Genomic DNA, 14,909 nt, shown 5'->3' with positions numbered 1-14,909 from the left:
CGGAAGGCCAAAAGTTCAGCTCTTTCCTTGGACAGATCAAGGTCTCGTACACAGCAGCCAAGCCTTTCTAACCAAGTACATCCCAGTAAATGTCATGGATGAATATAATATTGCCCAAGTCTTATTAGTGCAAATGAGTGACAATTATTGGTCTCATAATTGGTTCAAAAGATATGATTTATTAAAAAAAAATGCAAAAAGTGCAACTGTGTGTCGCAATAACACGAAAACTCTGTCTGTTTCAATTTTGCGACAACCCAATATATTTCTAAAGTTATGGGAACGGTTTTACCGTGGTCGTTAATGACAATTCTTTTGTTAACTTCAAAAAAATGTATTTATATTTTTCCTTCATTATCTTCATATTTTAGAAACATTTAATGAGCCTGTTTAGCATAAAATATAATCATATTTATTTTCCACCATCTTTTATTTTTATCATAAGCGTGCAATGGCTTGAAACAACTTTTATATGGACCATAAAATGCAGTTTCCCGTCAGATTAAAAACTAAAACACGGTTTGAAATTGTAAATTATTATTGGTTAACCAATTTAATATATTAGTAATTTAATTTTGCACTAAACAAAATACAAACGCTGTTAATTTATATTCATTAAAAATTGGAAAGTGACCATTGATTAAAACACACATTATCCATATAAGAAAAGCAATGATGAAAATCATTTTTAAAAAAATAAACACTTTTTATAAAGAATAATTGCAATAAATTGATTATATGGGCAATTATTTCGAACGATGTTTACCGCCGATTTTTGACATAAACAATCATAATTTGTTGAGATATAATTTTCTGCAAATAAAAGAGTTTTTAAAGAAGATTTGGAGAAGGAATTTAACTTTATTTACCTGGCTTTAGACTTTGACGGTGAATATCTAATTCTGGATTACGCAAGCTTACATTTTTACGTGACCCCTAGTGTTCAGTGCTAAAATTATCTATGTATTCAAAAAAATATGTCTTTATTAAAATTTTAGTACACTCGTATTAAGTCTGTATTAAAAAACATACCTTCTTCCTTTTGAAAGGAATCTATTTTAGGTTCTGAAGTCTTCGTGGTTGACTCTTTACAATCCACAGGGTTTTCAATTCGGGTAGTGGCCAGATCCTGTTCCAATTTATCTGTGACTAACTCTACATTATGTATACAATTTTCCACTATGTCGGAACGGCCAATTTTGTCAAGAGCTTCAGCTAATACATTTCCTGTGGAAATGCCGCCATGTTCTAGCCATAATTGCAAGATTACCATGCTCTGCTGCATGCAGTCGTCATTATTGTACTCTGCTTTGACAAGCTCGATGTCGGTCTCGGGAACACCCAATTCTTTGGCTAGCTGAGGCCAGTCACTACCTATATGGCTACATACATCAATTAATGTTATATCCGCCCTTTGAATCATATCAGTGTCGCTGGACTTCTTATACACTCCGGTAATATCAGTTTCTTTTATATTTTGTTCAGTAGGCGCTGTATCTGCTTTTATTTCTGAACTAATCATATCATTATAATTTTTTTTACCACGCATACTAACACTGTCATTTATGTTGTGGAACTTATAGTTCTCCAGATAGTTTGTCATAGTTTTCATATCTACTGACACATTCAAGGTACAAAGCGGATTCTGTGGCAATTCATCAGGTCCAACCTTCGGGTTGGTCATAAAACAGATACGACCTTGTGGAAATTCTGGATCTTTAATATGAGCAATAAATGAAAGACGATTTTCGCAAAATGCTTGAAACTTGGTACTAAGTTGCTCGCCTGTTTTTAAAACAGGGACGATGTTACCAGCAAATTCTAGATATATAGTTTGATCCTGCAAAACTTCAATATCCCTACTTTTTGCAACCTCTGTAAAGTATTCTTGTTGTTCAAGCGTCTTGTCCTCTTTATCATCAGTCATGCAAAACACTGAAAATTTTGCTTCTGTTTTAGAGAGACGTTTAGCATAGACTACAAACTTAACAAGAAAAGGAACTTTGGTCAAATGACTGTAAAGTTCTGTTGCCATTCGTCCGGCGTCTACAACATTGCGACAATCCATCAGCCAAAAACGGGCTGAAACAGTAGTTGTAAATGTTATACTATCTTTAACAAAAGAAAGCGGTGTTGATCCAGTAACATCCTCCCATGTTGCACGCGTCTGACCACCGGTAATGGAACACAATAGTCTAAGAGTAGGTGAATTCGAATTTCCATTACTATAGCATGCATTAACCATACTTTTGGTACAAGCTTTTGGAGCAGGAATACTAAGTGTAATTGCTTTATGAAATTTTCTTCGGCGTGGTTCCACAGTGACTATTGGTGAGACAGCAACGCCTTGGCCAAGCAGTTTAGAACATCCAACCAGGTCTACTGGCTGTGCCTGAAGGCCGACTCGAATTTTCTTGGTCAAGGCATGAGGTGGAAATATAGCTTGAACCTGCGGTACTGCTGTAGAGAAAACGGTGCCACCATCAGGTCCGATAGCGTGCACTTCTTGACGAACACGCGAAACAACGGCAAAAAAATGCGGTACGTTTTGCGTAACTATTCGAACAATACGATCTGTATGTAATTCTTCTTCGATTCGATTAAAGCCGCCAATGTGTTTGTCCTTATGAAAATCGTTTATAAGATCTTCACTTTCATATAGGTTATGCTCGCGCCAACTTTCTCCGTTGTCGGAACGCAGTATAATAATTTCGCGCTCGTTTTCTCTTAGGGTGCCAAAGTGAGGAACTTCTAAGGTGATTGGGCTTAATAAATATAAATTTATTAATTATTGAACAGGCAATTACTACACCTTACCTTACCTTAAAAACATTCCATCAACAGGTGACATTTCCAAGATACGACTCACAAGTGCTTCCCCCTCCATTAAAGGAGGAGGGTTGACTACCCTTTGCGGTTTAACATAACGACATGTTAAACGTGTGGGTTCAGCACAGGCCTTTGGGGGAACTATAATTCTCACACCACTGTGCCGATACCCGCGCATTGATCCACCGCGTGCGTCTACCAAAAATGATACGAGGAACCTATAAAATTAAGTGTAGATTATAAGGTATTTATTTTAATAAATTAAGATTTGATGCTTACCCTAGTTGCACCTGGGGTCGGACAATGGGGACATTATCGGGTTTTAGTTCCATTTCAGATGTTCTCGTACATTTGATGTCGTTGTGTAGTATTTCTAAGTATTAAAGTTAATAAAAATCCTTTAAAACCTTGTTAATGTATATTTGAAACAATAGGTTATAGATTAAAATTTACTTCATATGTGTTTGATTTTACGATGTAGTATGACCTCCTATAAAATACCAAGATGCGTTACCAAGAGTAATAAAGTGTACATAGGTGAATACTTTTTGCAACACAAGACACGAATATAATCTATTTTTAGAGTGCCGTTACTTTGCTTCTCTTTCACTTTTTCTCCCGACACTCCGTGCTGCCAAAAAGTCAAAACTCAAATTTGGTCTCATTTTCGATTCATGAGTTATAGTGACGAAAAGGAATCGAGCTAAAAGGCGTATTGCGCTTAGTAATTCTAAACGGGTTGTGGCGCACTGTGTAAGTTGGAGGCCCACAGATAATACGAGGCAGTGGAAACAATTAGATATATTTCCTAAATGTGTTCTATTTTGTTTTTTTTTTTACTTTCAGTTTTATTTTATTTTTACGGCAAAATTTAAAAGTTGACAGAAAGGGTAAAATCAAAAAATAACATGTTTTATATAAATTACTTTAAAACAGAGTACAAAAGTAGAACACATCTGGCAAAAAACTACAAAGACCCGAAAAAAATATTATTATTTTAAGCAACTAAAAATAAAAATCTTTAAAATCATTACTTGTTAAGTCTTTTTAATTTATTCAAAAATTAAAATTTTTTGAAGAATAGACTTTAAATTTAATTCAGGGACCAAAAATATTGAAACACTATTTTTTTTACAAAATATCCCCAGAAAAAAACAAGGAAGGGCGCTTTAGTCGACTATCAGATACCCGTTACTCGAAACCTACCCGTTTCCTACCCGAGATCTCATCGGTTATGTTATGGTTATAATGGTTACGTGGGCGGCAGACAGATTTAAGCGTTATGGGCGTTAGAGTGGGCGTGTCAAAATTTTTTTGGGTTAATCGATAGGTATTGACGAGACAATTACTTTTCGTTAACATTTATTTACCATGAAAACTGAGGGCGCTACTGTTTTGTGCGGTTTGTGGGCGTTAAAGTGAGCGTGGCAAACTTTTTGGGTTAATCGATAGGCCATCCACAAGACTTCGTTATTTTTAAAAGGTGATTCATTATTAAGAAATGCTCTTTATGTTGTTACGTCGTACTTTGTCCTTCGTAAACTTAGAAGAGACTGCTCTTACAGAAGCTTCTGACGCTGTTCCCTCTGTTCCTTCTTCTCAAATTCTGCCTTTTTATGCAGAAGAAGTTAAACTCAAAATTAAGCGACTGAAGCCGAACAAGGTCCCCGGCAAGTTTCACAAAATAAAAGAATTTTGAATATTTTTTAGTGATCTAGGGGTCCAACTATACCAGGAAGTACCATCATCTTTCTTGGAGCTTTTAGGCTGAAAACGATTCGCTCAAAGCGATTTAACCGATCGCTTTCAAAGAATTTTGGGGATTGGGACAAATCGGAAAACTTTATTGTTTCACTTTGCCAAAAATTTCTTAGGCGTCGCTCCGATCTCGCACAACTTCCTTCATCCCTCACGGGGTCCTTGTCCTTCATAGCAAGACTCTCGGAGGTCGGATGCAGACTCTCGCCTGCGTAAGTTGACAGACTCGTCCCCAGCTACACTTGCGCCTTCCTATTATATGCCAACGTCAAGGTGCATCCTCTTTGCGGAGCTCCAAAATCCGCACTTTGACCGTTCAACTCTTTTGTCCTTGATGGCGAGAGTTTTTTTTCGATCTCCCCGTTTTTCTCGGGTCCAAGGCCTTTTATTTACCGGTAAACTTAAATGCCCATGGTCTCTCTAGTATTTTCGCCTCTTTCGCTGTTGCTAGCCGCTCTCCTGCCCTGCGATTTGTGGGGAGCTTTAAATCTCCTCACATTGACTATTGTATGAACTAAAAAAATTAGAACATGACCCGCGTTTTTTTTTAAATTAAACAAAACTTACAAAAAACAATGGTTTTACACAAACAACATTTTAAAAGTCGCGCCAGACTGTCATTTCTTAATATTTTAAATTGTTTAAGTCTAAAACTCCGATCACTCGTTCGTCTGGAATCGTGGCTACCGTTGGACTACCCTTTTATGCGATACTTTGAAGAACGGTACCACAGAAAATTTTCATTTCTTTTAACTTCAAGTAATTTCAAAATTTACTTTATAAAATAATAATTAAGTAAATAGTAGTTAAGTAATTCTAAGTAAAAAAAAACTATTAAAGTAGCGGCCGTCTTATTTTTTGTTCATTCCCGGGCCGTTTGCCTTTAAAAGCCTATTCTAAAAGTGTTCTGCACATGTATGTGTGTATGTGAAGTTTGTAAAGTTTTAGTTTGAAATATGAAAAATAAATGTTTAAAGAAAATAAATTATTTAAAAGATCGTTTGCGTTTACTTTTTCAGTCGTTCGATCCTGTAGTAAGTCTCTCTGTGCGAGCGTCACTCTTACCTCTCATGTTCGGTAAGAGAACGTAACGCTTAACAGGAAACCATATCAAAAAGAAACGAAGTCTACTGCTCAAGAGAGAACGAGGGTGCATGCTTTTTTCGGTTGTTTTCGGGAGCAGAGCAAAAGGAAATGGTGCTAACATATAACTATTCAAAATGAATTTCATGGAATCAAGGATGAAGGACGTAACATCAGGCAACTAACTTGAAAAATTCCCAAAAGTCATTACAAAAATTTTAAAAGGCTAACAAAACGTCAACTTTTATCATTCCTTAAAAAAATGTCAGTAACACAGTGCAACACGAAAATTTTACCCGGAATTTGGACTTCATTTACGGAAAGTACTCATCGAAACTAGCGAAAACCCATTCGGGTTTCTCTGGCTTAGCTCGCATTTACTTATTCTAGCGAGTTAAAGTTTTAAATACAAATTTTATTTATAATTGTCGTATATTTTAGGCCGATTGAAAATTATAATTTAAGTCTGTAGCGATTATGTAGGTATGAACCCGAGGTACTAAAAAGCCAAATACGCTTTCAAAAAAGTGCACTGTTGGGTCACATTTATGGGAGAGTGGGCTAAGGGTAGTAAAAAGTTTGGTTGAATAATGCAGCTAAAAAATATAGAGTCATTACCATGAAAGTGGTATCATTGGAAAACCTGTTATTTTGGCTATAACGTTTTCCTACACAACTTAACATCAAAGGTGTTTGTTAGGATCAGAGGAAGATCATTAATGAAAAGGAGCGGACCAAGGTGACTTCCTTGTCGTACACCTGATCTAACTCAGAATAGGGATGAAAAAGGGTTTTTAAAATTGAGTCCTTGTGTCCTGTCACTCAAACCACTTAGGATCCACTTAAGAAGGCCACATGGAAACCTTTATAGGTCCAATTTCAAGACTAGAAGAGGAGGATTTGCAGAATAAAACTCTACTAAAATCAGTGTAAGCCACACCAGTCTGGAGATTTTTTATAAAACCATTTGTAACAAATGATGTAAGCTCCAAAAGGTTAGTTGTCGTTGTTGTTAGTTGTGTTAAGAGGCCTACAACTATGTTGCAAATGGGGTGTAATAATGTCTTTTATTGAGCTTCGGGCTTCAGGTAAAAAATCGCAGAGGATTTAACTATTCAAGCACAACCTGGAACAGAAACAAAGCCCAAATCCAGTAAACGTCCTAACAAATTTTAAGCATGGTTCACTTGAGACAACAAAATATAAAGCAAACCGTCAAGAAAATGCTGCGCTGAAGGGACGGTGGACCATGTCGCTCTATGTATATTTAAGTCACCTAAAAAACAGGTTATGTATATAGAAGTACGAGGAAGAAATAGTTTAACAGACAGACATTCAATGTCATTCAATTCCTCGAAAGTTAGTACTTCAAACGTTAAATCTGAGTTAACGATAACGAGTCTGACGATAAAGCCTGCAAGTTGTGCCCTTACCTGGAAAAACTTCGGAGCTAAGAATTACCGTTTTTAACCAGGTTTCTGTAAACACGAGAAAAACTATCCGTATACAATTTAGCTCTTCAACAACAATTTCTGTAGCCCAAAATTTGGACGAGCACAAAATGCAAAATGATCACAACCCATCTTAAATGGTATTCTTCTTCAGCATGTGCAAATTGAAATTGTTTAACCTTTAGATCACCCTGAATTTGCTACCTTGCATACGAAAGGTTTTGGAACTGCAGCATTTAAGCCAACATGCAGCGTTGGAATCAATGTCATCTAGTTAACATCGGATTTTTCGGGCATCTCTTTCGAGAAACATGTTATAACTTTACGAAGAATCTAGTATAGCCTTTTACTCTACGAGTAACAAGTATAAAAATAGGTTAAAGTTATCAGCACCAAATATTTATAGCTTAAATATTATTCGGATAAATGACATATTTAATGGTATTTATTTATTTCGCCAACAGGATTTTAATCCTTAGTCGGCTACTTAAATAGGTCTTAACTAGTCACTAAAACTAGAGAAATACATGAACAAGGCTTGCTATTACTATGTTTATGCTATGAATTTCATGCATTCTCCAATACATGAAATTATAATAGCCCCTGTTTATACAACACAGACAAATTATGAAATGATATTAGTAAAGTTGTCAAATCTTTTGAATTTAATATAGGGGCTATATTGGGGCTGAATTCATAGTCAACTTTCGTGTGTTATCGAATTCATGAAATGGTGTTTATGCACACACGAATTTGCCTATTTTATGAATTGATTTCATGAAATAGGCATTGCATAAACACAGTATATGTGGCACAGGGTTAAATATAACTTGTTCTGTGCATAGGTATAAAAAAAAGTTTCAATAGTTCTTAGAGTCCTACTATGTATGGACAGACTAATATTATTTAGCAAATCAGGGCAATCCATTTTGCCGCCAAGTAAATAAAGTATGAAGAGCAAAGCAATTACATTTCTTCGATCTTGAAGTGGGGACAGATGCAAAAGACGACAATTAGCGGTATAGGAAGGAGCGGAATCGGTGAAATGGAGATTTTGAAGGGCAAAACGCAAGAATAGCTTTTTTTATATATAAATTTGTTCTCTTCAAGCATTTAAGACCTAATCAACAGGTAAAAACTTAGTTAACGTTTTTAGTGAAACAAAATACAATTTTAACTATACTTTAATATGTCAAAATATAAAAGCATCAGCAGATTGTAACTCTTAAATTGTCCAAATAATAATGATTAAAATAAATAATAATGTGTAACGTACAATGACCTTTTACAGCATATAAATAAATATATTTTAATGCAAAAAGAAAAAAAAATTTTTTTTAATTTGATATCTAAAATATATATCGAAATCGATATTTAAAACAAAAGTGATTTATTCCGTACTATGCTAGGATAATGGTAAGTATTTTGAAAAATTGGTAGAGATTTAGTTGTAAGTTTAAGAAAAGTAATTTAAAACAAATTTTAGTTTATAACAAGGAAGAACGCTATAGTTGAGTACGTCGACTATCAGATACCCGTTACTCAGCTAAAGGGACCAAAGGGAAATGAAGATATGCAAGCAGCAAATCGAGATTGAAATACGCCACCTACCGGCGGTAGACAGATTTTAACTTTATGGGCGTTAGAGTGGGCGTGGCAAATTTTTTTTGGGATCAATACATTTCAGTTGAAACTTTTTATCTAGCATGAAAATTGTGGGCGCCACATGCTTGGTCGGCTTGTGGGAGTTAGAGTGGGTGTGGCATATTCGCGTAACAAATCTGAGATCCCAATTCTCTATCTTTGATAGTTTCCGAGATATCCACGTTCATACTTACAATTTTTTGAAGTTTCTGGGCGGTTTGTGGGCGTTAAAGTGGGCGTGGCAAACTTTTTTTTGGGTCAATCCATAGGTATTGATAAGAACAATACATTTCAGTTAAAATTTTAATTCTAGCATCAAAACTTTAAGAGCCACAGTTTTGGGCAGTTTGTGGGCGTTAGAGTGGGCGTGGCACTCTGCTGAAACAAACTTGCGCTGAGCAGAAATCTCAGGAATCTGCATGCCTAATCCCAGTATTGTAGCTCTTATAGTTTCTGAGATCTCAGCGTTCATACGGACCGACGGACATGGCTAGATCGACTCGGCTAGTGACCTTATCAAGAATATATATACTTTATGGGGTCGGAAACGCTTCCTTCTGACTGTTACATACTTTCTGACGAATCTAGTTTACCCTTTTACTCTACGAGTAACTGGTATAAAAATCAAAAAGGAAACACTAAATTGCATCTCAGGGATGCAACAATGCTATCGAACGCACTTACCACTCGGCTCCACCCCGTGAATTTAGCGTGTTGCATTGACGTGTACGGTGACGGAAATCAAAAAAATAAGTTTTTAACTGTTTTTAATGTGTTTTATAACAAAACCATGGTTTGCTGTAGTTTTTCTAACATAGTGGCAGTATAATAAAATCTATATATATGTAAATAAAACAAGGGAGAACGCTATAGTCGAGTACCTCGACTATCAGATACCCGTTACTCAGCTTAAGGGACCAAAGGGAAATGGAGATATGCAAGCAGCAAAGCGAGATTTAAATGCGCCACCTACCGGCGGAAGACTGATTAAAGCGTTGTGGGCGTTAGGGTAGGCGTGAAAAATGCATTATTCAATAGAATAAGTTAGCCGCGCACTTTTTTTCTTTGCCGCTAAGTTCGGCCGGCAACTATTTACATACACAAACATACATTTCGCATTGTCTGGCTCTGACGTCATAGCTTTTTTTTCTTGGAAGGTTTGTGGGCGTTAGAGTGGGCGTAGCAAAATTTTTTTTGGGTCAATCGGTAGGTATTGACAAGACTAATACATTTCAGTTAAAATTTTCTATCTAGCATCAAAACTGTAGGAGCCACAGTTTTGGGCGGTTTGTGGGCGTTAGAGTGGGCGTGGCACTCTACTAAAACAAACTTGCGCTGCGTAAGAAGCTCAGGAATCTGCACGCCAAATCTCAATAGCCTAGCTCTAATAGATCTCAGCTCCGAGATCTCAGCGTTCATCCGGACGGACAGACGGACAGACGGACATGGCTAGATCGACTCGGCTAGTGATCCTGATCAAGAATATATATTCTTTATGGGGTCGGAAACGCTTCCTTCTGCCTGTTACATACTTTCCGACGAATCTAGTATACCCTTTTACTCTACGAGTAACGGGTATAACTAGATTTAAACGTATAATTGTGTTACCGGCGAAGACTGCCACAGTAGCGTGTGAGGCCGTTGTTATACTTCTAACGCTTCTTACGCAGCGCAAGTTTGTTTCAGTAGAGAGCCACGCCCACTCTAACGCCCACAAACCGCCCAAAACTGTGGCTCCTACAGTTTTGATGCAAGAGTAAAAATTTAAACTGAAATTAATTGCTCTCATCAATACCTATCGATTGAAAAAAAGTTTGCCACGCCCACTTTAACGCCCACGAACCGCCCACAAATTAAAAAAAATCGTTAGTATGAACGCGGATATCTCGGAAAGTATCAAAGATAGAGTATTGGGATTTCCAATTTAGATTCCGTAGCCCTGTACGCAGCGCAAGTTTGTTATGCGAATATGCCACGCCCACTCTAACGCCCACAAACCGCCCAAGCCTGTGGCGCCCACAATTTTTATGCTAGATACAAAATTGTATCTGAAATGTATTGGTCTCGTCAATACCTATCGATTGATCCAAAAAAAATGTTGCCACGCCCACTCTAACGCCCATAACCCTTAAATCTGTCTACCGCCGGTAGGTGGCGCATTTCAATCTCGCTTTGCTGCTTTCATATCTCCATTTCCCTTTGGTCCCTTTAGCTGAGTAACGGGTATCTGATAGTCGAGGTACTTGACTATAGCGTTCTTTCTTGTTTTTGTATATGTTTGTATGTACTTATATGTGCATTCGATTTGTTTACAAACATTTTGGCTTGGAACAGTCTTAAATGTTGCGTTAAAAAAAGGCGGTCGCGAACGTTTCAGCACAAGCTGACTTTTTCCGGCCTTTTGGAGATGCTGAAAATGTTGGACAGCCTTAATAAAAGCGAATGGACTTTGTCCATAATGGGGATGTGAAACCGGCAGCCCATTTCCATAAACAAAAAATGTAAAATATACATTTTTCCTATGGACAGGTCCGACTGGGAAATACCAAAAACTCAGAGTCGTATATGCACGTGCTTATATCATTTATAAATAAAATGAATAGAAAAGTCCTGATGTTGCAACATACGGGTTCGAAAAAACCCCATTGTTTTCGACTCTATATACCTTGTTGGCTAAGAAGCCCCTAATCCATTTTAAAACTAAACCCATTTTTTTTTAATTTTGTAAATAGAGCAATATGACAGACTTTGGCACATGCTTTTGCTAAGTCAGTATAGACTACACCTACTTGGTGGTGATTCTCAAAAGAGTTTACAAAGAAATGACTGAAGGTTGCTAGATTTGTGGTAGTCGATCGTCCTGGCATTAAGTCGTGCTGGTTAGGGGTGATGGTGCAATGGTATGGTATCAATAATAATAATGGCTGATGATGGGCATCACATTCTGAAAGTGGAATGTTACTACAACTTAATTTTATTCCTAAGTCCGGGCTAACAGAAATTAAATTTAAAAGCCTATATAACTTATTGAATATACTATTAATCAGAATTAAACCCATACTAAGAATTTTATAGTTAATAGCACAGTGCAACAAGGAAAATGAACCCGCAGTTTAAATTTCCAAATCTAAAAGCTTTTATCGAAAGTCAACCAAGTGTTTATCATTTTATTATACCAGTTACTCACAGAGTAAAGGGGTATACTAGATTTGTCGAAAAGTATGTAACAGGTAGAAGAAAGCGTTTCCAACCATACAAATTATATATGTTCTCTCACTTGCCGAGATCTGTCTGTCCGTTCTCGGAAACTATAAAAGCTAAAAAGTTTAGATTTGGCATGTAGATTTTTTAAGCTGGGTACCACGCCCACTCTAACGCCCACAAACGCCCATTCGGTAAAACAAACCTTACATTGTTTGAGAATTTGGAAAAAAAAAAAGTTTACTCCCGCACGCCGAAGTTTTTATACCCTTGCAGGTCGTTCCCGTGGGAGCATTGTATGTACAGAGCTTTCCGATTTTTAGAAAACTAAAAACTAAATATATAAATGTTAAGATATTGTTCCATTTAAGTTTACTACCGTCTATGTTTACCGAAAACGAAATATATCGGTCTATGTATTATTTTGGCATTAATTAGCTATATGATAAAATCGTCCGATTTTATTTAAATTTTATTCGAAATTCTAAAATATTAAAAGTATGATATTTCCAGGAGTAGAAGTTAATATGTCAAAAAACACGGAAGGTATAATTTGTTTCAAATTATTTACCCACCAATTTTTCGATGGTTCCTATCGCAGCTACATGATCCGATTTTGATGAGATTAAATTTGAAATTCAGAACTAATTAAAAAATGTTATTTCCAAGCGTAGGAGATTATATGTTAAAAAACAGTATAGCGAAGTAACGCGTAGTTGATTGTCGATGGAATTAATATCTTTTCGATCTGTTAATTTAGATTTCGAAATCTAAATCTACTCTTTGCAAAGAGTGTTCAAAATAATTTTCAAATTTTATTATAATTTTCATAAAAAGTTTATCGACACAATTGCAATTCCATGTTTATCAGCTTTTTCGAGTTAGGTCGATTTAGAAACTCAGATTTTTTAGTCGAAAGAAATAAACTACTACTACTAAGATTTTTTTTAACAATTTTAATTCCTAGATTTAAGAAATACGGAGGACAGACAACAGAATGAGACTTTATAAAAGGTATAGATTTTTGTTTTTATTTCAATAACTCATCTTGTACTTATATAACATTTTGTACATAAAATAAAAAAAAAACAGATTTTAAACAAGAAACTGCAATGTCAGAAAACTTTGACGCCAAACCGCAGTGTGAGCCTGAATTTTACTTTTTTAACGTTCAAAAAATACTGTAATGTGAATACCAAAAACGTGATATTTTTATACCCTTGCAGAGGGTATATTGATTTCAGTCAGAAGTTTGCAACGCAGTGAAGGAGACGTTTCCGACCCCATAAAGTATATATATTCTTGATCAGCATGACTAGACGAGTCGATCTAGCCATGTCCGTCTGTCCGTCTGTCCGTCCGTTTCTACGCAAACTAGTCTCTCAGTTTTAAAGCTATCGGGCTGAAACTTTCCCAAAAGTCTTATATCTTTTGCAGGTAGTATATAAGTCGGAACCAGCCGGATCGGACAACTATATCTTAAAGCTCCCATAGGAATAATCGGACAAAAAAATTTACAACAAGAAAGGAAGTTAGCTTCGGCAAGCCGAAGCTTATATACCCTTGCAGCTATAATTATTATATTAAAAAAACACAAAAAATGATATTCCCAATGGTATAAGATAATATGTCAAAAAACACCGATGCTATAATTTGTATCATATTATTTTCCTACTAATTTTCCGATCGTTCCTATGTCAGCTATATGATATAGTCGTCCGATTTTGATAAAATTAAATTCAAAATTCAGAACTAATTAATAAATGTTATTTCCAAGCCTAGGAGGTTATATGATAAAAAACACCGAAGCTATAATTTGTTTCATATTATTTTCCTACCAATTTTCCGATCGTTCCTATGGCAGCTATATGATATAGTCGTCCGATTTCGATAAAATTTAATTCAAAATTCAAAACTAATTAAAAAATGTTATTTCCAAGCTTAGGAGTTTATATGCTAAAAAACACCAAAGATATAATTTTTTTTCATTTTTTTGTCCGATTATTCTTATGGGAGCTATAGGATATAGTTGTCCGATCCGGCTGGTTCCGACTTATATACTACCTGCAAAAGATATAAGACTTTTGGGAAAGTTTCAGCCCGATAGTTTTAAAACTGAGAGACTAGTTTGCGTAGAAACGGACGGACAGACGGACAGACGGACATGGCTAGATCGACTCGTCTAGTCATGCTGATCAAGAATATATATACTTTATGGGGTCGGAAACGTCTCCTTCACTGCGTTGCAAACTTCTGACTGAAATCAATATACCCTCTGCAAGGGTATAAAAATTATATCTTTGGTGTTTTTATACCCTTGCAGAGGGTATATTGATTTCAGTCAGAAGTTTGCAACGCAGTGAAGGAGACGTTTCCGACCCCATAAAGTATATATATTCTTGATCAGCATGACTAGACGAGTCGATCTAGCCATGTCCGTCTGTCCGTCTGTCCGTCTGTCCGTCCGTTTCTACGCAAACTAGTCTCTCAGTTTTAAAGCTATCGGGCTGAAACTTTCCCAAAAGTCTTATATCTTTTGCAGGTAGTATATAAGTCGGAACCAGCCGGATCGGACAACTATATCTTATAGCTCCCATAGGAATAATCGGACAAAAAAATGAAAAAAAATTATATCTTTGGTGTTTTTTAGCATATAAACTCCTAAGCTTGGAAATAACAATTTTTAAATAATTTTGAATTTTGAATTAAATTTTATCGAAATCGGACAACTATATCATATAGCTGCCATAGGAACGATCGGAAAATTTGTGGAAAAATAATATGAAAAAAATTATAGCTTCGGTGTTTTTCAACATATAACCTCCAACGCTTGGAAATAACATTTTTTAATTAGTTCTGAATTTCGAATTAAATTTTATCAAAATCGGACGACTATGTCATATAGCTGCCATAGGAACGATCGGAAAATTGGTAGGAAAATAA

The 14,909-nt window shown here is 36.0% G+C and overlaps 1 protein-coding gene across 3 annotated transcripts in view; it reads right to left on the bottom strand.

Moving 5' to 3' along the window:
- Positions 1-527: 527 nt before the first annotated feature.
- LOC119547069 (ankyrin-3) overlaps positions 528-14,909 on the bottom strand; it is a 47,991-nt gene continuing 33,609 nt past the window's right edge. For 2 of the 3 annotated variants that reach the window (XM_037853794.1, XM_037853874.1), the window contains exons 8-12: positions 3,109-3,202; positions 2,823-3,047; positions 1,033-2,765; positions 870-959; positions 528-813 (exon numbers count right to left, since the gene is read on the bottom strand). In XM_037853794.1, the coding sequence (XP_037709722.1) occupies positions 937-959; positions 1,033-2,765; positions 2,823-3,047; positions 3,109-3,202 (2,075 nt within the window). In that variant the 3' untranslated portion in view covers positions 528-813; positions 870-936. Of the gene's footprint in view, positions 814-869; positions 982-1,032; positions 2,766-2,822; positions 3,048-3,108; positions 3,203-14,909 lie in introns of all 3 variants that reach the window. The other variant, XM_037853958.1, reaches the window with a different exon arrangement.

Source organism: Drosophila subpulchrella, chromosome 4, assembly GCF_014743375.2.
Source record: "Drosophila subpulchrella strain 33 F10 #4 breed RU33 chromosome 4, RU_Dsub_v1.1 Primary Assembly, whole genome shotgun sequence".
Lineage (NCBI taxonomy): Eukaryota > Metazoa > Arthropoda > Insecta > Diptera > Drosophilidae > Drosophila > Drosophila subpulchrella.
The sequence above is the reverse complement of the archived record's forward strand: the minus strand, read 5'-3'. Positions and strand labels throughout refer to the sequence as shown.